The sequence below is a fragment of the Megascapheus bottae genome, chromosome 2 (assembly GCF_031878675.1).
Source record: "Megascapheus bottae isolate mThoBot1 chromosome 2, mThoBot2.hap1, whole genome shotgun sequence".
Taxonomy (NCBI): Eukaryota; Metazoa; Chordata; class Mammalia; order Rodentia; family Geomyidae; genus Megascapheus; species Megascapheus bottae.
The window spans coordinates 17835211-17858556 of NC_143510.1; the positions used below are offsets into that span (position 1 = coordinate 17835211).

General features: G+C 48.3%; 1 protein-coding gene across 1 annotated transcript in view; it reads right to left on the minus strand.

Moving 5' to 3' along the window:
- The window catches only part of Dnah1 (dynein axonemal heavy chain 1), a 62310-nt gene that overhangs the window by 31415 nt on the left and 7549 nt on the right, over positions 1 to 23346 (minus strand). Inside the window, exons 6-31 of the mRNA XM_090321628.1 lie at positions 20808 to 20969; positions 20019 to 20271; positions 18377 to 18534; positions 16889 to 17100; positions 16072 to 16370; positions 15001 to 15151; positions 13993 to 14186; positions 13666 to 13891; positions 13036 to 13155; positions 12562 to 12644; positions 11483 to 11624; positions 10905 to 11060; positions 10303 to 10501; positions 9970 to 10223; positions 9079 to 9291; positions 7534 to 7698; positions 6703 to 6824; positions 6487 to 6592; positions 5844 to 6023; positions 4904 to 5044; positions 4325 to 4488; positions 4032 to 4145; positions 3010 to 3198; positions 2588 to 2693; positions 1790 to 1903; positions 1133 to 1282 (exon numbers count right to left, since the gene is read on the minus strand). Coding sequence (XP_090177754.1) covers positions 1133 to 1282; positions 1790 to 1903; positions 2588 to 2693; positions 3010 to 3198; positions 4032 to 4145; positions 4325 to 4488; positions 4904 to 5044; positions 5844 to 6023; positions 6487 to 6592; positions 6703 to 6824; positions 7534 to 7698; positions 9079 to 9291; positions 9970 to 10223; positions 10303 to 10501; positions 10905 to 11060; positions 11483 to 11624; positions 12562 to 12644; positions 13036 to 13155; positions 13666 to 13891; positions 13993 to 14186; positions 15001 to 15151; positions 16072 to 16370; positions 16889 to 17100; positions 18377 to 18534; positions 20019 to 20271; positions 20808 to 20969 — 4373 coding nt within the window. The remainder of the gene's footprint in view (positions 1 to 1132; positions 1283 to 1789; positions 1904 to 2587; positions 2694 to 3009; positions 3199 to 4031; positions 4146 to 4324; positions 4489 to 4903; positions 5045 to 5843; positions 6024 to 6486; positions 6593 to 6702; positions 6825 to 7533; positions 7699 to 9078; positions 9292 to 9969; positions 10224 to 10302; positions 10502 to 10904; positions 11061 to 11482; positions 11625 to 12561; positions 12645 to 13035; positions 13156 to 13665; positions 13892 to 13992; positions 14187 to 15000; positions 15152 to 16071; positions 16371 to 16888; positions 17101 to 18376; positions 18535 to 20018; positions 20272 to 20807; positions 20970 to 23346) is intronic.

A 23346-nucleotide genomic window follows, 5' to 3' on the forward strand; every position in this document is an offset into this window, starting at 1 on the left:
TTGATTCCATACAGGAGGAGCCCTGGGTCGTCCCTGTCCCTCTGGGGGAAGTTCTACTTGGGATACACTGTCTCCCACCTAGAAACCGGCCACTCCTTATCATCCAGCTTGCAGTGGTGAAATGCCACCCCTGCAGGCCCTCTGTGACTCCACACCTGCATGTTCAGTCTAGGATCCTCCTTTGGGATTCTCTTGCACCCTCCACTTCAGCATCTCAATGGACCTCAGGTCCTCAGGTCTCAGGTCCTCTGACTGGATTACCTATTCTGCGTAAGGCTGTCTTGGTTATGGCTAAATCCCTGGAATCCTAGCACAGTGCCTCGTAGGACTGGGAGGCACTCAAGTTGTATTGAAACAGTGAATGAGGGAGTTTCTCATTTGCACAGTGAACAGGTTGCCTTCCATAGCCTTTGAGACTCTTTTCCCAAACATTCTCTACAACATCTCTCAAGGACCAACTTTTAGGCCACACCAATGTTTCTTCTTGGGTGAAGGGGATGAAGGAGAATGCTCAAATCAGATTAAGGTACATTGTGTGCATATATGGACATGTTAAAATGAACACCCAGAGCTGGGAGCATGGCTTAGTGATAGTGTGCTCACATAGCAGGCATGAAGCCCTGGGTTTGATTTCCTGAAACCACATACGCACAAAAAGCTTCATGTGGCTCTGTGGCTCAAGTGGCAGAGCACTAGCCTTGAGCAAAAAGTGTCCAAGGACAGGGCCCAGGCCCTGAGTTCAAGCCCCAGGACTGGCAAAAAAAAATCATCCCCATACAACTAATTGATTCCAAAGGGAAAAAACTTGGGAGAAAGCCGGGGTGGGGGAAGCAGGCTATGTAGGGATGCAGGAAGTTGGGTACACTGCAGTGGCATCTGTTCTTAATCCTGTCCCAGGTCCACGTAAGCACCATGAGCCTTGCCAGAGTCTTACTACTTAGGACCCCTGTGTCCTCATCTGAGAAACAAGGATGTCACACCTCCCTTGAAGGGTTATTGGGAAGAATCAATAAGATGATGCCTGTAAAGCAGCTAGCACAGAGCTGAGTGCTCAACACAAGGTGAATTTGAAGCAATTCTGGAGGCTGGGGGCAGAGAGCAATGCTCAGATTTCAGAAACGGAGGGCCTCACCTGGGAGCTAAGCTGCTCAGAAGATAACTTGAAGGTCGTTGTGATCTTCTTAGCCAGCACGTTAGCTTCATTGAAGCCAAAGGAGTAGAGTGAGATCTCGGCAATCATGGCATAATCTGGAACCATCATAGCCACAGGCCGGAAGAGTGCCTGAGCATACGGAACATGAGCAAATGGTAGGTAGACCTCACCATACCCCCATACCTCCTCCTTCCTAGGTACCATTAACTTCTCTGAATGTTCTGGTCCTCAAAAGACAGCCTGCCTCACCTGACTTTCCTCCTTAGCTAATCCTGGGATTTACCTCTGTATCATACTTGCCACAGCAGATGGCAGACACCTCTGGCCATGAGGAACATGTCTTCTGTGTTGATTTGAAGCTGCCTTCATATAATTCCCAGGAGATGACCCCCACTGGGCTCCTGTCTTTCCATTATCCTCACAGGCCCAGCCTAGCAGCTATCAAATGAATCCCCACATCTAGGCAGCCCAGACTTCTTCCACAAGGTAAAGTGGGTTTTAAGACCCTTGAGCAGGAGTGCTGCCATAAGGAATCACAGCTCCTGACATCTGGCAGCTGTATAGTTTTGTACCAGTGATTTTGGAGCATAGATTGGAGCTCTGGTGCCTCCTTGGCCACGTTGGGCCTGAACTTGCCTTCAGATTGTCAGGCAGCTCCGTACGGCCAGCATATCCTGGGTTCATGGTGATAAAAACTGCACAGGATGGTACAAGTGGAATCTCAACACCCTCAAACATGAAACGCTCTACCTGTGGCAGGGGTAAGAGGATCGATTCACTTAGGGCATGGGGAGCCCGGCCCTCTTTCTTCCTCTGGATGGGTCTCCTCATCCTGTTTGTTCCTTTTTTGGCTACAGCTGGGACTGGATGCTGATCATGTTGGATCCTTTCTCAAGATCTGGACTAAGATCTCAGGTCCCAGTGACCATCCATGGTCTCTCGGGTTGTGATTTCAGTCTCTCAGGGGTCCCCACTCAGTCTCTGCCTCCCACTCCCTCCATCCCAGTTCTTGACACTGATCTCCCCAGACTTACCCAAACTCAGCCCTGACCACCACCTCTTGTCCCCTGAAGAAGATCCCTGGTCACCCTGATCATGACTGGAGGAAGAGCCAATGCCTAGGGCTTTCCACAAGAGTTGGGATGTAGGAAGGGATCCCTGTACCTGCCGCAGCTTGGTTTGGAAGCTGCACAGACTAGAGTAAAGATTGTGCGTCTTTCTGATTGGCTTTAAAAAAAAAAAAGCCCTTTAGATACAGCTCTGCAAATGGAGGTGGGGCAGATAGTACTGTACTCCTGAGGGATGAAAGAGGCAGGCCTGGGAAGGCCTACGTGCCCAGTTCACCCTTGCAGAACGAGCACTGAAGGTAGCAGAGTAGTGCAGTGGTAAGGGGATGACATGTCAGTGTATTTTGGGGGAGTGCCCCAGGCTTACCCGCTGTTGTTGGGCCTTCTGGATGGTGGTGATCTGTTGTGCCACCACTGACAGCACCTCGATGTCAATGCGATTGAACTCGTCAAAGCAGGCCCAGGCCCCAGCGCTAAGTGAGGCCAAAATATTGGGTGGGGCACATATGCTCAGAGCCCACCTGGTACCTCTCTCTCAGGGTTCTTCTTATTCTGCCAGGGAGAAGCCCTGAGTGGCAATTCTCATCAGCTCGGCCACACTTAGATGCTTGCTCCAATTCCAGTGCCCACTAGACTGAGTCCTTAATTCTTGACACTCTATCTTGTCCCCTCTACCATCTTTTGAGGTTCTTGGGCAATGCTCCCACATAGCCTTCCCCTGAGGGAGAGCTCAGCCTTTTCCCCTTGCCTTGCACCACCCTCACAATCAGGTTGCGGCCAGGTTCTTACCTGGCCAGGCCCTTGAAGAATTTGCCCATGGCCATGAAATCAAGCTGGTCAGAGCAGTTGAACACAACTGTCTGTATGGCCAAGGCCTTTCCCAGGTCTTTGGTAGTCTCTGTTTTCCCTGTGCCAGCTGGGCCAGCTGGGGCACCCCCAAACTTGAGGTGTAGGGCTCCAGTGAGGGTCAGATAGCACCTATGGGAATGAGAGGAAGTAGGCACAGGCCACCTATATTCTCGCACTCCTCCCACTTTTTTTCATTTTAAAAGATTTTATTAACACTGATGTTTTACATCATATTTCGAATGTCATGTTTAACAAACAAATATTCAAGAATCTCTATATCTAATCACTGGCACATACACTTTAGAACATAACTAAATTAAGCTGAGAGTTTGTATGTCATAGATACATATCGATCTATATAATATAACATTATGTCTATAGAGTATATATCCCACCATATATTTTTCTCCTCCTATTTTTGAGGGTTTCTACAGCTCTAGGGAGCTTCTTGTAGATAGATGGCTCTTATTTCTTACCATCCTCTCAGGCCAGGTATGCTAGGCCTGGTTGCCAGGGCAGGATTGGAACTCACGGCTACCTGTTCAGTGCTCTACCTTCCTCCCCTCACAGCCCTACAGAGCTTTGTTTGGAACTAGCTAGACTGACCAAACTGTAGCTAACTACTTCCTTTATGCAAAACCCAACTGGGATTTGGGGGTTGGAGATAGGAAGACTGCAGTTTGAAGCTATCCCAGGTCTTCCCCCACCCCCCAAAAAATAGTGAGGCCTTATCCCAAAGAACAAACTGAGTCAAGGCTGTTCATGCATGAAATCTAAGGTACACAGCAAACAAAGTCAGGACGATCATATCCTAAGACTAGCCTAGACAAAAGCACGAGGCCCTATCTTAAAAAAAAAATAGGCTTAACCATGGTTCACGTGCAAGGCTCAAAGTTCAAAACTTCAGTACTACCAAAAAGCAAACAAGAAAAAAAACCCACAGATGGGGAGGAAACTCTTACCTGTCAGTGAGGGGTGTGATCACCAGTCTCCCACTGTTGCCTAGGTACTCATAGCCATAGATGAACTCAGCATTCACAGCACGAATGTACAGATCATTGTTTGTCCAGTAGTACCTGGAAGCACAAAAAGATAGGCTCCTGGCCCCAAGACAACTGGCCACCAGGCAAGTATGCAGCCAGAGGGGTTCTTCTGGGGGAATAAAGGCACTGAGGCATCCTTGCCCAGACTTGAGGGCAGGGACCACTCCTTCCCTCATGGTCTCGGATCCCCCCCCCCACCTGCTTGCCCTCACCTGAGCTGAGAGATCCACTCAAAGTCATTCACGCTCACTACATTCTCCTTGATCAGCTTATGCACCACATCCTTGGCATGGACCTCAATGACAATCAGTGCCGAAAGCACTGTCCGCTGCATGCGGGACAGCTTACCCCGCACCAGGGCCACCAGATCACTGAGCTACAAGAGTAGGAAGATCTCCGTTAGAGATCCAGGATCTAGGCTCCTCCTCCTTTGCATGGAGAATGAGCTTCTATCTATCCTGGGTGCTTTTGATGCTAGGAGAGGGGAGGGGAGGAGAGAAAGGAAAAAGGCACATGCATGGCATCAGCCACTGCAGTGTTCAGAACCAATGAAACTTTTGGGGCTGGGGGGTGGACGTGGTGAGGAACTCCAGGCTGGAGTATGATGAGGAACCAGGGCACAGAGCAAGCATAAGCCCACGAGCTGGCGTAGTAGGGACCCAGGCATGTGGCTTCCACTGGTAATTGTGATCCACTAATGATCCAAGCCCAGGCCTTTTCCAGGAAAGAATTGTAGGGAACATTTCTAGGGTGTTATGGGTATAGACAACAGTGACCCTTTTCACTCCCACCTGGCTAGCTAGCTGAGGAAACAGCTTGTTATCGAGGCTCTTTGATTCCAGAGCTTCAGACACCTCCATAGTCCAATAGGTCTGGCAGCCAGCAATGGTCACTTGGCCTGGCCAGTTGAGAACCCACTGGGTCCTGGGCATCTGGGAAGATAATATGGGAAGGCTGACCTAAACTGCTGCCAACTGACTCTTCCCTCTTCTTTCCTTGAATATTGTTCTCTGGCTTGCAGACATTGGGCTGGAATGCTCATTCTGCCAGTCAGTCTCGCAGAAGCTGTTAAGCTTCTTGAAGGTGGCAACATTTCCTCCATAGATGAGATGTTGGAATAGATGAGTCAGAGCCTAAGATAAAGGATTACACAGTCCTGGATTCAAATCTTGGCTCTGCCCCTGGAAATGGCATGCCTTTTGGCAGAATAAATCCCCCATATCTCCACTGTCAGTGGAGAGCAGACGAGGTCCCAGCACAGGACCGGGAGAAGGTTAAGTACTTAAGATTCTTTATTTGGTTTCATTTTTACGCTTATACTGGGGCTTAAAACTCAGGACCTGGGCATGGTCCCTTAGGTTGTTTGTTCCTCAAGGCTGGTAGTTTACCACTTGAGCTACATCTCTACTTCTTGCTTTTTGGTGGTTAATTAGAGATAACAGGATCACAGATGTTGCTGCCCAGGAAATCTTGAGCTTTGAGCAATGATCTCAGAGCTCAGGCTCCTGCGCAGCTAGGATTACAGGTATAAATAAATGGTGCTAAGTACTTATGGAGCATAGTAAGTGATTGTGATTATTAGGAACAAGTCTCATTTTCCAGAATGTGGGTGGGGAGGAAGTTTGGGAGTTTCAGTGTGAACCCTCAGAGACTTCATGGCAACTGAGAGCATGGTCAGGGAGCCAAATGGAAGGTGAGGCAGGAAGACCAAGTAGGATGTGGCAAGCTCACCGTGGGGTAAGCCAGAATGGCCCTTTCAATGATGTCTCGAACACTGGCCTTCATGCTGCGTTCCACCTCCAGCAGCCAGTCCTCCACATTGCTGGAGGGGTAGATGGAGAAGGAGAGCTTTACCTCCTCACCCTCTGAGGAGTACATGTGTGTGATCTCCAAGTCCTCCTGGAATAGCAGCTGTGTGCAATGGAGAGCAAGAGATGGTTACCCTGTGTGTGCTAGAAGGCCTGCCCCTAGCCCCAGACTGACCCGGCCAGTGTTCCCCACCCCCTTCAAAGAGAGACCTCTGGAGGGGCCCCAGTGTCTGCTTTGGCTAGGCCATCCTGGGCTATAGTTAAGGAAGATGTGAGTACATTCCCACAGCTGTGGCCTGGACTTGGAGAAGGAGGCTAGGTCTATCCTGCAGAGGCCTGTGTGGTCTCCTTTGTGGATAAGGGGAGAGATCCCACATTTAACCTTATGGGTGTCTCCACCCAGTCAACACCTCAGTGTTCTGGATGCCTCCAGCAGGGAGCAGGGAAGAGCCTAAATCACAGTATCACCACATCCCTGTTAAGAGGACTTGGTGAAAGGGCAGAGATGTCCCCCTGGGATATGCCCCAATGCTTATGGCCCTGAGACCCAAACCCCAGCTACTCACCCGGGCAATGTTCTCGAAGCACTTGCGCAGGTGGGGCTGCACAGCTGTGGGGTCCTTTGTTTGGGACAAGATCTCTAGTAGTTCATCATCTGACAGGAAGTAGAATCTGCCAGAAGGGAACAAAAGTGAGAGATGAGACCAAGAAGGCTCCCAGGTCCTGGCAGGCACAGTACCTCTGGAGGCAGACACTGACTGGGAGTGGCTGGTGGCACCAACCTGGGGAAGGCACTGCGCTTGGTCTCTAAGTACTCGCTGAGTCCCTTCTGCACCAGGTCCAGCAGCTTGTTACAATCCCGCAGGCTGTCTAACAGCCTCTGGTCAGCACACACATTGATCACCTACAGAGCCCGAGTGGGGAGAGACAGTGTGAGCATGAGCCAACTGGGAGATTACCAGGTAGGCTCACCAGAGACCATCCGCACAAGCCAAAAACCCTCTGTGGGTCCGGAGAAAGAAGGGCAGGAAAATTGTCCCTGAGCCAGGGACTGCCTCTATGCTTCTAATAGTACTGCCAACTCCACAGGGAGGAAACAAAATCTATGGTTTTAAAAAGAAAAGCGAGCGGGGCCGGGAGTTTGGCCTAGTGGTAGAGTGCTTGCCTAGCATGCACGAAGACCCGGGTTTGATTCCTCAGTACCACATACACAGAAAAGAAAAAAAAAAAGCCAGAAGTGGTGCTGTGGCTCAGAAGTGGTAGGACTCTAGCCCTGAGAAAGTCCAAGGACAGTGCTCAGGCCCTGAGCCCAAGCCCAGGACTGACAAAAATAAAGAAAAAAGAAAAAATGAGAGTGCTAAAAGGCTAAGGCATTTGTTTCTGCAGCTGGACTTTTCAGGGCTTCTAAGATAATTATGTAAACTTTGGATCTCCAAGAGAAAAATTATCAGCTGTTATACAGCATCTTTAGGACTAGTGAGCCACTCCCAAGAACACAGCCAAAGCTTCAGACATGTCTTCTAGTCCTTGTTTAAGGAGGAAAAAGACAAGGAGGCTCCCAACGTTATCGAGCCCTGGGGACCCATCTGCCCTCTCAGCTTCCTGGAGCTTGCCTCTCGGTTCTCGTAGGCATTCCTCATGATCTTTCTCCAGATCCGTTCCATGGTCTGATAGCGCTTGCTCTCCACAGGCAGCTGCCGCATGATGTCCTCAGATCTGAAGATGGGCTCCAGGTACAGCCAGGACCGCTGGCAGTTCAGCCATTCCTCCAAAACTTCCTAGGATGGGTAGGGAAGGGATGGACTGTCAAGTTCAAGGCCCATTATAGATTGAAATCAGAGCCTCAAGCTTACTGGGCAGGCCCTCTATCATCTGGGCCAGGCCTCTAGTCCAAACTTGTGGGGCTTTTGTTTTGTAGTTTTGATTGTACTGGGGCTTGAATTCAAGGTCTCATGCTTGCTATGCTCTGTAGGTGTTCTACTGCTATGCCATACTTTCAGCCAAGGGAAGCTTCTGGATGGTGCTGACAATATGAAACTCCATTCTCCAATGGGAACAGAATGATATAAGAATGCCTGTCCTCTAGGGAAATCCCACTACCCCATAGGATATCAAAAGAACCAGGGCTACTGTATTTCCCTGTGAGAGCCCATACCCAAACCAGCACAACCCGAGTTGACTGAGCAAAGTTACCCAGTTTGTTGAAAACCAAATTAATCTCTCCTCCATGAAGGATTCTTGGGCCCATGACCCCATATATTTTGAGTCTCATTAGAACTTGAGTTTGAGGTCCCTAAAATACTCCCTGAAACATTATTACAAAATGAGCTACTTCCTCTTTGTGCCTCCCAGTTCCCCCCACTCAGGATCTCTTATCTTTTCTCATCAGTGCAAATACATTCATTCATCCATTTCTTCCTCATGGGATTGGGGCCAAGCCTATTTGGGCATGTGAACAAAGTGCATGCTCTTGAGGAAAGGGCCCATCCTACCTCTGGTCACAAATAGCCTAGCATGGTGCTCTTAGCGTTGGTACTGGGATGTGCCAAACTTTGGAGGAGATGGGAGGTGGGGCTAAAATTTCAGGTGGAGGTGGCAGCCTGAGAAAAGGAGGGAAGTCCAAGGACAATGCTGACATTGCATCTCTAGTTGGCTCAGGGACCGTATAGTTAAGCCCTGCTCACCCAGCTTCTGGTCTTCACTGGAGATCTAGTTCCTAGGAAGGCTCTGAGGGACTATTAGGAGTTACTTTCAAGCACGGGTGCTCCAGTCTCTCCTATTCGGGTCCAAATAAGATGAGGACAAGGGGCTCAGGGCAGGGTGAGAAAGGATTTGAGGAGACTGGGGCCTTATGGTATCTGTCCATCCAATCAAGTTCCAACTCTGAAGGAACTTAGGAGGCCTGATGGCAATTGCATTTTTAAGATTTATCTCCTTATCCCTAACTTCTTTTAACCCACTAACTCATAGGTAGCCAACACCATCCATCTCAGTCATTTTCTTATGAATAGAGTGCTTCAGAGAGCCAGGAACTAGGTAAAGATGAGAAGGCATTCCACTGCTCTGAGTCCCATCTACATATTTGTTAGGAACCACTTAAGAGATCCTTTTGGATGAGTGGAGGGAATGGAAGAAAGGACTAGAAGGGGAAGGCTCACTTGGGTCAGCTTCAGTTTGGTCTCCCAGGAGTTGATGCGTTGCTCAAAGGGCTTCTTGTAGGGTGAGAAGGACATGCTCTGGGTCATAACAATATGGTCATCAAGCAGCTGTGAGGCCTCATCTGGACTCTTGAGGATGTAGGTTTCTGTCTCCTTGTAGGGCAGCACATTGAATAGGACGGTTGACCACTCTTTCTCCATCTTGTCTAGTGCCTGAGGTGGGAGATGGGTATCAAGACTGGGTCTTGGGAAATAGGTACATGTCGGTGCTCTTTGACGAGTACTGAGCAGGGAAAAATTCATCTTGTATGACCTTCACATGGGCCACTTTGGTAAATATTCTCAGCAAGTGCAGTCAACAAGTCCTCCATGGGCCCCTGTTAGGATTCATTTTATGTGTTGCATGTGTATAAACATGTTGTACACACGTGTTGGAGGTAACTAAGGTGCTAGGTGGAGGGATGTGAGCATTGACACTTAATGGATGTGCCACCTTGGCTCCTCCTGAACTTTAAGACATTCATCTGCTTTTTTATATTTACTTGCTTTATTTATCTATCTACTTATCAGTGCTGGGAATTAAACCCAAGGCCTCCCACATAGTAGGCAAGCTCTTTGAACAATACTACTGGCCTCTGTACTCATCTGTTAAATGAGGATAATGCTATCTGCTCTTTCCTATAATCCTGAGGACAAATGGCAATGAAGCCAAGCACTTTACATATATTATTAACACACTTAATGGAATGCCTCTCCCCTCTGGACATGATTCTCTCAGGGATGGGGTCAGTACTGTCATCTTCCCAAATGGCTATCATTTGCAAGGGCTGGTGACCAAGTTGTCCATCAGGGGCTAGGTGGGGTGGAATAGGCCTGCTGATGTCTACTCACCTGCTCAATGGCATACTCCTTGCCAGCCACCTCGGCCACCTTGCTGATGCTCTCGATATGGTCCTGCAGATTCATCTCAAGGCAGCGGGAAAAAGTCAGGTTGGCCTTGGGCCTGACGTTGATATTGATCTGGTTGGATAGTATGTCCCAGTGCCTGGCCCGCATGCCAGGGTTGCGCAGGCCCTGGATCAGTGGGATATATGGCTTGAACTCCTCGATACGGGCTCGAATGTCCAAGGCCACGTCCTGGCAAGCTGCCAAGTAGAGTAGGTGGGCATGAGAAGAGGCTAGCATAGGCAGGGAAGGGGGGAATAGGTCAGTTTGGCCATCTACCTTGGATGTCCTTGAACTGCTTCACGCATTTGTGCATGGTTTTGAAGGACTCGATAACGTTCTTTTCCAGCTGCTCTGCATCAATGGCTGACAAGGGGTCATTCATCCAGCTCTCAGACCAGCGCAGCCAATCAGAAGCTGTGGTCCAGAGGTCCAGGTAGGGCTGGAAGTCCTTCACCATTTTCGAGAGCTTATCGTACTACAGAGCAGAAGGCAAGGCTAGGCTTTCTTGGGACACTCTCTGAACTCTCTCCCTGATACTCCTACTTGGGTGAGATCCTCCCTCCTTGATCCTGGCCATTTTCCTTGCTCCTTTCTTGTGGACACAGGCATGATCTCCCTATACTTGCTACATCCAGGTTCCGGGTCCTGAACTGATTTTCAGTAAGGCCTAAGCTGACCCTCACAGGCTTGCTGACTGGTTCTATTAGTCTTCCTGTAGATTCAGGGTAAGGTATCTCTACTCTACAGGCCAATCAGTCTTGGTCCAGATAAGCCTGACCGCCACCTGCCCTAGCAGCTGGACTCTGATGTGGCTGCAGACCCCAGCTGCTTCCTCAGTCCCTGGGTAAGTGGAGGGGAGGGGTCTTTGGGAGGCTTACATTGGTGATGGGCAAGCCAAAGATGCGCTCGCGGTTGTTGTAGAGCATTGCCAACTGCTGGGAGTCCTTCAGTTGCTTCTTGACTCGCCGAACCTCGTTGGCAATTTCATGTGCTCGTGTAATGTCCACATGGGTGGAGAAGCCAGCTACCACCAGCTGCAAGCCAAAGAGTAAGCATGAGATATCCTTCCATCCCCCTGTGTCCAGGCATTAACATAGACATCCAGGGAACTGGAGTTGATGTTCCCAGGGCATCAGCTTCTCCCAGCTGTGAGGGGACTTTGATTTGGGGTGAGCAGGTTGCTGGCTCATCACAGGCTGGCTGATCATCCCAGGATTACATGGCAAGATTGGGGCAGACGCAGTGCCATGAACACTGTGCCCACTGCTCATTAGGACACCAAGGATACAACAGAAAAGTTAAGGTCCTCTTAGCTTGCCAGGTATCTCTTTGGCCTTTCTGTTCATTCATTCACCCATCCACGCACTGACACAGCATCTAAATGCAGGACTCAAGGACAGACATATGTGTACTTTGGGGAACAGATTCTGGCCCAGAGCTCCCAGCCAAGCCCCACCTGCAATCCTTCCAGCTTTTCCTGGAAGTTGTTTTGATCCATGATCTGGATTTTGTGGAACTTTTCTTCATCTTCCAGGTGCTGCTGCCGGACCATCTCTAGCTGCCCAAGGATCTTACCAGGCCAGTTGCTGGCAGCCCATCTGGCAGGGATGAGGGGCAGAATCAGAAGAAATGCCACAGCTGAAACGATGGGGGTGGCCATGCCCCTGCCTGGCTATTCTACCCCATTCTACCAGTCACCCAGGCTCAGCACCTAGGCAGCAGAAGTATGAAGAGGACAGGGAAAACCAAGTAGCTGAAGATGGCTGGGACTGAGCAAATGGAAAGTCCAATGCCATCAGCATTAAAGCAACCCTAGCCCTGATCTCTGGGAACCACAATACCCAGTATGTCCAATGCAAAGACAGGAGCAGTGAGTGGAGTGGTACAAAGTTTCTTCTTGTGCTTCATCTGAGATGGGTAAAACCAACAGTCTCTAGCCTGCAGTATCCTAGTAACCAACCAGAGGCAAGAGGCCTCTTCCTTCATCAAACCAACTCAGTCTGCCTAACTAGGGTGTTTCAGCTGGCCCAGGATTCCAGTACTAGGGACGCTCTTCTTGAACACCAGAATGCTTGCCAGGCTGGTGTCTTGGGGTTTCCAAGAAGGGACTTTATAGTTCTGAAATCCTCTACCTCATCTGTGATGCAGGATTGAATGAAGGTTTTCTTGTGCTCCACAGACTGACCACCAGATTGATGTTTCTTCAAATACCAACAGAAGACTCTAAATCTAAGGTGTGTGTGAGTGTGTGTGTGTGTGTGTGTGTGTGTGTGAAGCCACTGATGATAAAGAAAGCAGTTGGCTCCCTAGGCCAAGAGGATTTTTACCAAAAATGACTTTTTTATCCTATTAGCTACCTGGTCCTTCCTTGCCCCCTGGCCCCTGTCAGGAGCCATGGCATGCACGCAGTACATGCATTTCTAGTATGAGCGCACAGCCTGTGGCAGACAGGACATTTGACAGCGACTGTGGCACAGCACTTTTTCTCTTACCTCCTAACCCCTACCCAGTATGGAGACCAGTACTTTTACTCACTTATCATTGAAGTCTTCAGAACTGAGGTTATAAAAAAAATCATCCATGACCAGGTAGTTATCCATAACTTTTGCGATCCGTTCCTATATGGGCAGGTGATACTGAAAGCTTGGCTAGAGAAGGGGTTATGGGGACCAGTCTCTCCTAAGGGCAGAGTGCTAAGAAGGGCGCTGTTCTTTCCCAGAGAGCACAAGCCTCAGGCAGGAAGAATGTGCGGCATACAAAGTCAGCAATAGGCTCAGGGCTCTAAGGCTACGACCACCACATTTCCTGTTTCTACTCTCTTGACTCATGCCTTCCACCCCCTGACCAACCGCAAGTCTGCTGTTCCCAACCAGAAGTCCATAAACTCCAGCTGGGTATCTGTCTAAACTCCACATAATTCCACACCCCTAGATCCTAATGTATCACCTGACTTCTAGGCTCTCAGACACCTCCCTACCTCCCCAGCACCCTTAAACCCTTAAGCCTCACCTCTAGAATTGCAAGCTTCTCAGGGATGCCCTTCATCCACTCCCGCAGCTCAGCCAGCTCCTCAATGCTGTTGGGCTTCTCGTAGATCTTGCGGCTGATGCTTCGGAACTCCTCACAGATCTGTCAGTGCAAAGAAGGTTCTGGAAAGGGCTGTGAGCCCCTCCCTTTCCTTCCTTTGGGTCTGTTTCTTCTTCAAGGTTCTCTGCACCTTCCAGGAGGTAACTGACTGTGTACCACCATGACACAACTAAAGGGGCTTTCCGAGAGATGCATCCTGAGTTGCTGAGGTCTCTCCTAGGGCCTTTGACAATCACTGCATGAGGGCAGCCTCTAGGGCCGTCAGTAGAAAGCCTCCTCTGGCCCCACCAATGCATTCAGGGCTTCTGAAGCCAGCACTTATTCACTGTTGACTCTGTAAATCAGTCTTATCTTGGGGTTTTGTGAGTGCTTCTCAGAATCCTAGGGAAAGAGGTAGCAACTTCCCAATGGGAAAGCTCCCTACAGTCAGACAAGAACTGAGGCAGAACGACTTCCATTTCTTTTCTATTGGCCTGGACATCTGCAGGTATCCTCAACCTTGACTTAGGACCATCTTGCTAGTGGATATGTATCAGATGGGTGAGAACTTACACTTTCCACCTCATTGTGTAGGTTCTTGGCCAGGATGTCTAGCATAGACGTGGCCAGGGCTTTGCGCTTCTTGGACAGGCTCTGCTTGACATTGTCGATGTTGATATAGAAAGGCCCAATGACAATGCTGCTAGGTAGTGAGCTGTCCAAGATTTCCTTCTCTTTTAAGTGGGTGAGCACCACTTCCCGCACTTCCTCAGCTGTGGGGGCACGTGTCTGGTACTCTCTGAGGACAGGGTGCACACACAAGATGTAGGGTGGGCGGGGATGCAAACACACACAGATACACTCAGACTTGCACACATACACACACATGTGAGCACATACTTAAGGAAGACAGACACATCATTGTTGCTCAGCTCCAGGTACTTTCCATACTCCTTGGCGTAGGCCTTCAGTGGGATCATGGCCTTGCGTATGGCCTTGGCGATAACACCCCTTAGCTCTTCTACCAGTGGCTCATGAAGCCCCACAGACTCCAGCAGGGGGTCTCCACTGATAAAGATGTCCTCCATCACAAGCTATGAAGAAGAGATGGGGAGGGTAGAGCTGGTGGCAAAGACGTCCTTCAAGCAAGCAAAGAGGTGTGGTCGAAACCTGGAGTAGATGGCAGTGTGTCCAGGCACAGCCAGCATGGTGTTAGAGGTGGGGAACGCCTGGCAGTTGTGTGTTATAGAGAGGGCTACAGATAAATTCAAGGCTACAATTTACTGTGGAACCCACTGAGGGACAATGTTCTCTGCCTGACCTGGCTCTTCCCAAGTGCTAAGGAAAGGATTAGAGGGGCAATCATGTCCCTGGATATGATGAACCAGCAAGAGGTCATTGGTGTTGTGGAAGCTCTTGGGTCTGGGGAGTAGATTGTGTTTAGTGGAGTATATGCATAGCAGGGGTGACTAGTAGATACTAGTTGTATGTGGGAATTGGCCCATGTCTGCTTTTAAGGTAGAATGGTAACAACTGGGATAAGTGGTAAGAATTGAGGGGACAGGCTTTGGGACAGAAGGCATACATGGCTATGATTAGTCTAGCAAGTTCCAGGGTTCAAACTGCTGCTCTAACATTTAGCAGTTCTGTGACCTAAGCTAAGTTAAACTTCTCCAGGTTACAAAGGGAGAGTGTTAATAGATTTCAGTTCAGTTATGGAGAGGATTAAAGGAGGTATATGAGAACTATAGAGTTGAGGATGCAGCCTGCCAAGTGGGAAGAGGCCATGATACAATTTAATGGCTCTGAGGTTGGTGGAAGTTCCCCCATGGCTTCGGAGCCACTAGCCACGAGTAGCCAGTAGGGCCAGGCCAGCAGGTGCCATGGCCCCGCCCAAGCTGTGTATACCTTCTCCAGCTGGGGTACTGCATGTGTGGCCAGGATGCCCTTGTTGAAGAGGTTGAGCAGAGATGTCTCAAACTGCTCCAAAGGTGTGCTGTAGTGAACCCCTGAGGTGTCCAGCACCAGGTCCACAATGAACAAGGGGTTTTTCCGGGGCCTGGGGAACAAAAGCTAGGCTGAATATGGGTGGGGTCTGAAGAAAACCCTTTATCCTTCCTGCCAGCACTGGAGCTCTCAATTTCTCCATGCATATTCACTTCTTTTTTCTTCCCAGATACCTCCAAGTGACCGGAGAGAAAGACCCAGACCAGCCAAACACATGCCTTTGCTCCTTCTTTGTGCCCAGAGATCTTCAGACACCCCAGAGGAGGAGGCACTCATCCCATCCTGAAGTCATCAGGCAGGTTGGCTAGATCCTAGGTCCTTGTAACTTCACTCTCTCTCTGAGAGCTCATTACCCTTGGTTTCAGATGTCCACTGCTCTTCCCAAACCCCAGCCTGAAACCTCCTGATGGCTTCTGGCTCACCAGCTCCCTAAAGGCCCATCCTGATTTGCACTGGTCCCCACATCCTGTCCTCCTTCATCCTGAGCAGGCCTCCTTCATCCTGCTCAGCTACTTGTGCTTCCTCAGCTACTTTCAGTGCTCCTAACTCCTGCTATCTCTACCTGGTTGGGCCCTCTACCTACTGGCCTGCATGTGACTGTTTCATCTCATGTTCCAGGTGTTGGCTCCAATACCATACCTCTCTGACCCTCTGCCCAGGGCCCATTCTCGGTGATCATTGTATTCCCTAGCAAAATCAACAATGACAGTATCTGTGTAATAGCTTACTGTCTGTTTCCTGGTAAGAATGGTAACTATATATCTTCTTCCTCTAGAACCATGCCTACTTCATAGAAAGTCCATAAAGAATATTTCTCAGTTCAGTAACTCAGAGACTAACAGTGAATGGATATCACCAGAACGCAAGTGGGAGCTGGTGGGACTCTGTTCCGCAGCTCAGGTTCTTCCTGTGGTCAAGGACCCATTTTCCCAGCTTAGCCACTGGAGCCTAACCCTGAAGAGAAGAGCCCACCTGTAGGGACTGTTGATGAAGTCTCCACCCCAGGCCATGTCATCCGTGCAATCAAGCACACTGTAGCAGGTATCACTGATGAACTGTGAGAAGCTGGCCAGTGAGTCCTGCACCAGGAAGCGTAGCGTGTCCTGAAGCATGTATTTGATCAGCTCCATCAGCTTGCGCAGCTTTGACATGAGGTACACCTCCCAGTTGGTCTCGTACAGGTTGTACCAGCCCTTGCTCATGTCACGCAGGCTGCTGCGCATGGCTACTTTCAGTGTGCTGATCCAGCTGTCCTTGAGGAACATCTGTACCTGGAGTGGCCACAGAGACCATTGCAAGGTCACTCAGGAACCTCCCAGCCATAATTGATGCACTTGAGGACTCTATCCCAGGGCTCCTGAGGTGGCTTCAGCACTCATCTGACTGTAGAGGGAGCTCTCGTACTATAGCCTGCTGTCAAGCCCCTACAACTAACACCCTCATGTGACCCCTGCTCTAAGGACTTCCCGCTGCAGAAATGGTGCTTCCTCTCCAGCTTTGGGCAAAAAAGACAGAGATGAGAAAGAAGCAGAGACAGAATGGGGCAAAAATGAGCAGTGAAGGAGAAATGCATAGGAATGGAAGAGACTGGAAAGGAGAGAGGCTGCTTTCCACCTCTGTCTCTCACCCTGATCCTCACGTTGATACCCTTCGGGGTGGGATTCCTGCGATCTTTGCTAGATCAAGGGCAACCAGAGCTGGGCTGGAGTAACTGGAGGAGACCTTGGCCTATGTCTGTTGGTTCCAAGGGCCTATGTATACTACCCTCCATGCTCTGGGGCCCAAATACCTGGGAGAAGGTCTGTGATTCAATCTGTTCAAACTCCTCCAGGCGGCTGAACTTGGACAGGCTTGAGTGGAACAGTGACATGTTGGTCACCTTATTGCACTCAGCCCGCACCTTGCTCAGGGCTGTGATGACTTCTGACCGTGTGAGCAAGGACACAAAGGTGAAGTCCTCCTTCTGTTCCCGGAAGGGGTACTTGGGGAAGCTCACCAATCCTACAGGGGTGGGAGCCAAGCGCCTGTGTCAGGTAAGCCTGGGATATACTACGAGGCAGGATGTATCTACAGGCTGCTTGGGATTCCTGCTTTCCTTTCCAAAAGAGACAGTCTCATCCCTAGAACTCTGTCCCCACCATGTGCCAAAGTGGCCCCAAGCCATAGTGAATTGCCTGCCCTGGGATGTGTTTCCAGGCCTCCCTGGTTGAAGGCCACCTTCAGAAGTAGGGAGCAACTGCAGCCTCTCTGTTGTCTCTGGCTGGTGCTATGCATGCGCACCCTGAAGCTTGTCTGAAACCTGCCCCTGGATACGCAAAGAAGGAAGATGTGAGCGCCAGGACTCCTCAGAACATCTGCTGTCCACACTCTAGCCTGTCCTAGGCACATCACACACAGGAAGCCTGGGCCAGGAAACAAGAGTGGTCTAAGCAAGGGCAGTAGGGGATCCTGGGTCCTTCCCTGAGACTTGGTTGCCATAATGCTATCTATACTCTTGTTATAGGAGGAAAGAAAGGATTTATGTCCTTGAAGCCTCTATCATCTACTTACTTCCAACCATGGATTTCCTGGTACACATTTACCTGTGGCATCTACATTATTCTGACCCTTCCTTCCTTTTGTTCTCACTTTCTTTCTCTTTTTTTCAGCTCTGGGGTTTGCCCTCAAGGCCTTTCCCTTGCTAAGCAAAGGGTTCTACCACTTGACCCACATCCTATTCCTTTCGTGCTTTTGTTATTATTTTTCAGTAGGATCTTGTATTTCTTTCCTGGGCTACCTTCAGATCATCCTCCTTCCTTTACCTCTTGAATAGCTGAAATGATAGATGCATGCCACCATGTCTGGCTTGACGAAGGCTTGCTAACCTTTGGCTTGGGCTGGCCTTGAAACACAATTCTCCTAATCTCTGTCTCTGAGGTACCGAGCCTTGAACTCAGGGCCTGAGCACTGTCCTTAGGCTAGAGCTCTACCATGTGAGCCACGTCACCATTTCTGGCTTTTTTTCTATGTACGTGGAATCGAACCCACATCTTGGTGCATGCTAGGCAAGCACTACCACTAGGCTAAACTCCCGGCCCAGACTAGTATTTTTTAAGACCCTTTCTTCTGCTCCCCTGATTAAAAACCTCCAGGCAACTAGTAAAAGAAAAGTATAAGTGCTGGAGACTGGTGAGTATAGGAAGGGCTGGGCCTATAAGGACCATCAGTGGCAGGACAGGTGAGTCTAGAGGAAGGGAGTGTTAGCCAGTTGGGCAGTCACGAGTTCAACGACTCTTACCATACTCTGGCACCTTTTCCTCCTCCTTCTTGGGCAAGGTCACATAGGAGAATGTGTCGGGTTTGGAGGAAACGATTTGGTCGAAGTTGATCTTGTTCATGCTGCGCTCGTAGTCCAGGTTCACTTCTCTGGTGAGATTGCTGAGATGCTCAAGAACCCTGCCCATGGAAAGAGAGACCAGGACCCACGGGATCCTCTGTTATTGACTGAGGTTAGAGCTTCTTCTCTGAATCCACAGGTATATCCCAACCTGACCCTGAGCCACTAACCTTCACCCTTGTCCCCCATCCCCTCAATTGCATCATTTCCCCAAGTCTGTCCATTTAGCTTCCTATTTCTTCTTGTCCTGTTACAGCTATAGTACTGTTGTTCTAGTACAGAGTTCCTTTACCTTAGTTCTAGCCACTCCAGTCCATGCCCTAAAAAGCTCAAATCTGACCACATCTTTCTGCTGGGTGCCAGTGGCCCATGACTAATCCTAGCTACGTAGGAGGCTGAGATCAGAGAATCAGGATTCAAAGCCAACCTAGGCAAAAAGTCTAATTAACCACCCAAAAAGTTGGACAGAGTTATGGCTCAGGTAGTAGAGTGTGCTAGCCTTGAGCAGGAAAAGCTGAAGAACAGTGCCCAGACCCTGAATTCAAACCACCAGTACTAGCACAAGTGCACACATGCTCTTCCCCTCCCCCCGCATTCCTCCACTCCCAATCCCTGATCCAAGAGGTTTTTCCCACTGGCACCTTCCCAGTCTCCCTTGAAAGTGATGACAGAGTAGTAGTACCATATATATTTCATAGGTTATATGTGTCATAGATTATATATATTTTATAGATTTATCTTCTGTAAGAACCTTAAGAAATGATTTCTCAATATAACATAAATACTTTTTTTTTGCTTGAAGTCATTTCCAATTTAAACTCTTTGCTGCATTTTTCATATACACAAAGCATAATAAACAGCCTGATGTATGATCACAACACAAATTTGACTTTGAAATCACAACCTACTGAACAGTCAGAATGGGACTGGGAGCCCAAGGTCCTTTATTATGTCTTCCCTGGCCAGTCCCAAAGGAATAGCATCTAAATGCTATCTTGACTAGCACCATAAATGAGTTTTGCCTCTTCGTAAATGAACAAGCACATCTAATGGAAAATCTCAGCTTCTAAATTCCCCACTGAAAGGGACCAGGTCTTCCTGGAGAAAAAGCTAATTTCAGGACTGAAGTAGAATATACAAGAAAAGCCTAGAACTTCTTGCTGTGCCAGAGAGAGAGAGAGACAGAGAGACAGAGAGAGAGAGAGAGAGAGAGAGAGAGAGAGAGAGAGAGAGAGAGAGAGAGAGAGAGAGAGAGAATAAGCTTCCAGAGATTCTCACTAGCCAAATTTAAGCATCAAAATTTGTTTTTGAATGAGACTAAAATATTTTAACCTTTTCAACATAGTAATAAGCCATGAGTCTATCTAGACAATAAGGGCTCTGGTGATGAACAAGAAAATTGCTTGGGGATGCCAAAAAGCCACATGGAATAGGCAAGGCAGCCACACACAGAGATGAGATCCTTCACGAAGGCAGCTTTATGCCCCTGGTAACACTATTTCTCCAATGAACTAGTGCTGGGAGACAGCACACGGGGACTCACTGGGGCCCTTTGCGCATCCGTGGCGTGCTCATGGCCCACTGCTTGATCCTGTTCAGACTCTGCTCACTGATGATTCGCTGGCCCTCGGAGGGCATACAGTCCACATACAGGTTGTACAGCAGCAGTGCCTCAGTGTTCTTGCGCAGGTCATTGGCCTCCACCACACGTTGTGTGAATATTTGAGGGTCCTCAGCACAGAAGAGGAGCTGGATCCGTGGCACCCAGTACTGACAGACAAGAAGGGGTGGCCTTCCTGGGAGCCAAGTGGGAAAGAGAAGGGGACAGAGTCAGGCTCTCTGAGCTGGAGCACTACCCTCTAGCCAGCTAGGTCACGAATACACTGTGGCCCTGAGCAAGTCCCCTACTCTGAATTGAATGTGTGAAATGGGTATGTGAACATTCTGTGCTCTGCCTGCTCCACAGGGTGTCATGGGAGAGGAATGGGAAAGTGCTTCGTAAACTGTAAAGAGCTATGCTCCGATAAGGAGCCTACACAGGAGAGGTCATCAACAATATACTCAGGGCAAATGTCACTCACTGAGGGGCCTCAGGGTCTTTCCCGCATCATGCTACCAGCTGTTTTTAATTGACAGGATCAATAGGGTCACTAGCCCTTCTTGGAGTCTCTGAATTGCTTGCTGGTCCTTTGACTATGATTGGTCAGGAGGCATAAAGCCAGAGACCAAACTGAAGGGGGAGTTGGTGGTACCCTTAGTAGAGGAACCATGGCTAACCCAACCATGGCTAATCTCTACTGGAAGCCTCTTGGAGCAGAAGTGAAGCTCATACCATTGGCAGTAACTCCTCCATTCACGATGGGCATCCCCATCTCATCTCGAACCAGTCCTTTCTCATTTGTTTTGTGCACCAGGAATAGCTTGTTTTCTTCATCATAGTCCAAGACACCAACCTCACACCACTTGTAGTCCAGCTTCTGGTTCTTGGGGTCCTCTGAAACAGGAGATGAACCCCACCAATATTCCCTGCTTCAGGGGCCTCTGAGTGTGGCATAAAGTGCTAGGGTGGATCTCAGAAGTCATTTATCTAGCCTCTATCACACCAGAATGGCCCTCTGGGTCCAGCAGAGCAAGGGCCTTGCTTCCTCCCAGCTGAGTTGGCCATTTATGAAGCTCCAGCCATAGAGGTTCAGAAGGACAAGTTCTCTCTACATGCCCCACCAGGGCAGAGCCACAGGTTGATGTGGTAGGGACAGGGCATGTGAAAGCTGCATACAAAATCTTGCTGAAGACTTCTCATTGGTGGTTGTCATGTATGAATTATACCCCTTCAAGGTGACCAAGGACAAGGAGAAGAGCTACTGGACTCTTTCCATCAGAAGGCATGTAGGGCAGGGTTAAAGACCATTGCACTGCACAGGGTTCAAGGGCCTTCAGCAGGGCCTGTTTGCTCAGGATGGGCCTCTTACCTGCTCCCTTGCTGAATACTTTTAACCTCATCTGTGGTGTGTGTGTGTGTGTGTGTGTGTGTGTGTGTGTGTGTGTGTGTGTGTGTGTGTTAGTCCTAGGGCTTGAAATCAAGGACTGAGCATTGTCCCTGAAATTTTTTTCTAGCACTCTACCACTTGAGTCAGAGCTCTGCTCTGGCTATTTCTCCTGTCTTTTTTTCTTTTTTGAGTAGTTTATAATAGGTAAGGGCACTGGTGGTTCACACCTGTAATCCTAGCTACTGAAGAGGCTGAGATCTGAGGACTGTAGTTTGAAGCCAGCCCAGGCAGAAAAGTCCCCATAAGACTCTTACCTCCTGTTAACTATTTAAAAAAATTGGAGTGGCACTGTGGCTCAAGTGGTAGAATGCTAGCTTTGAGCACAAAGAGGCTCAGAAGAGCACTCAGGCCCTCAGTTCAAGTCCCACAACTGACAAAAAAAAAATCTCATGGACTTTCCAGCTAGACCTAAGAGACATCTACAAAATCTTTTTACCCAAAAGCATCACAATATACATTCTTCTCAGCAGCCCATGCAACTGTCTCCAAAATAGACTTTATCCCAGGTCACAAAGCAAATCTTTGCAAATGAAAGAAAACTGAAATTACTTCCCTGTATCCAGTCAGACCACAATAGAATAAAAATGGAGCCCCACAGCAAAAGCCATCACAGAAAATACTCAAACTCATGGAAACTGAACAATACATCACTGACTAATGGTGGGGGACTGGTCATCAAAGAGATGAGAGAAAATTTAAACATTTCTGGAATATAAATGAACACATGAATATTAGCTCCTCTGGGAAACAGGAAAGAAGTTCTTAGAAGAAAGTTTAAGCTATGAGTGCCTATATCAACCAATCAGAGAAATCTCAAATCAATGCTCTAATGACACCTAAAGCTCCTAATAAAACAGAAACAAGCTAAACTCAAAACCAGTAGGTGGAAAGAACTAAAAATTAGATCAGATATAAATGAATTCAAGACTAGAAAAACATACGAAGAATCAACAAAATAAAAAGTTGGCTCTTTGAAAAAAACTAACAAAATTGACAAGCCTTTAGCAAAGAAATCACCCAAATACATAAAATTAGAGGTGAAAAAGGGAACATCACAACAGAACCAGAAAAATTCAGAATATTATAAAGGAATATTTTGCAAACCTTTATGCCAACAAATTGGAGAATTGCAGAAACGAATGCATTCCTAGAGAACATCAATGTACCTAAACTGAGTCAAAAAAGATATCAACTAATTAAATAGACCCATAACAAGCAATGAAATTGAAATAGCAATAAAAGGTCTCTCATCTAAGAGAATCCTGGGACCACATGGATTTACAGTCAAATTCTGTAAGGCCCTCAAAAGGAGAGTTAATACCAATACACCTTAAATTCTTCAATGAAATAGAAAGGGAAACACCACTATCTCACTCATCCTATGAAGCCAGCATTCTACTCATCCTAAAACCAAATAGGGAACCTTTAATTAATATAGATCAAAACTTCTCAATAAAATTAAAGCCAACTGAATTCAACAACTAACAAAAAAACATACATTATGATCCATCTCTGGGAGGTTCAATATGCATAAATCAATAAATGTAATAGAACACAACAACAGAAGGTCAAGAAGCACATGATCATCTTAATAGATACAGAAAAGGGTTTTGACAAGCTCCAACATCCCTTTATGAGAAAATCTCTGGAGAATGCACAGAGCAGTCCTCAATATAATAAAAACTGTGTATGACAAACCTACAGCCAACGTTAGGCTTAATGGTGAAAATCTAAAACCATTTCCTCTAAAATCAGGAACAAGGCAAGGATGTCCACTTTCTCTATTCCTCTTTAATATATTACTGGACTTTCTAGCAAGAGCAA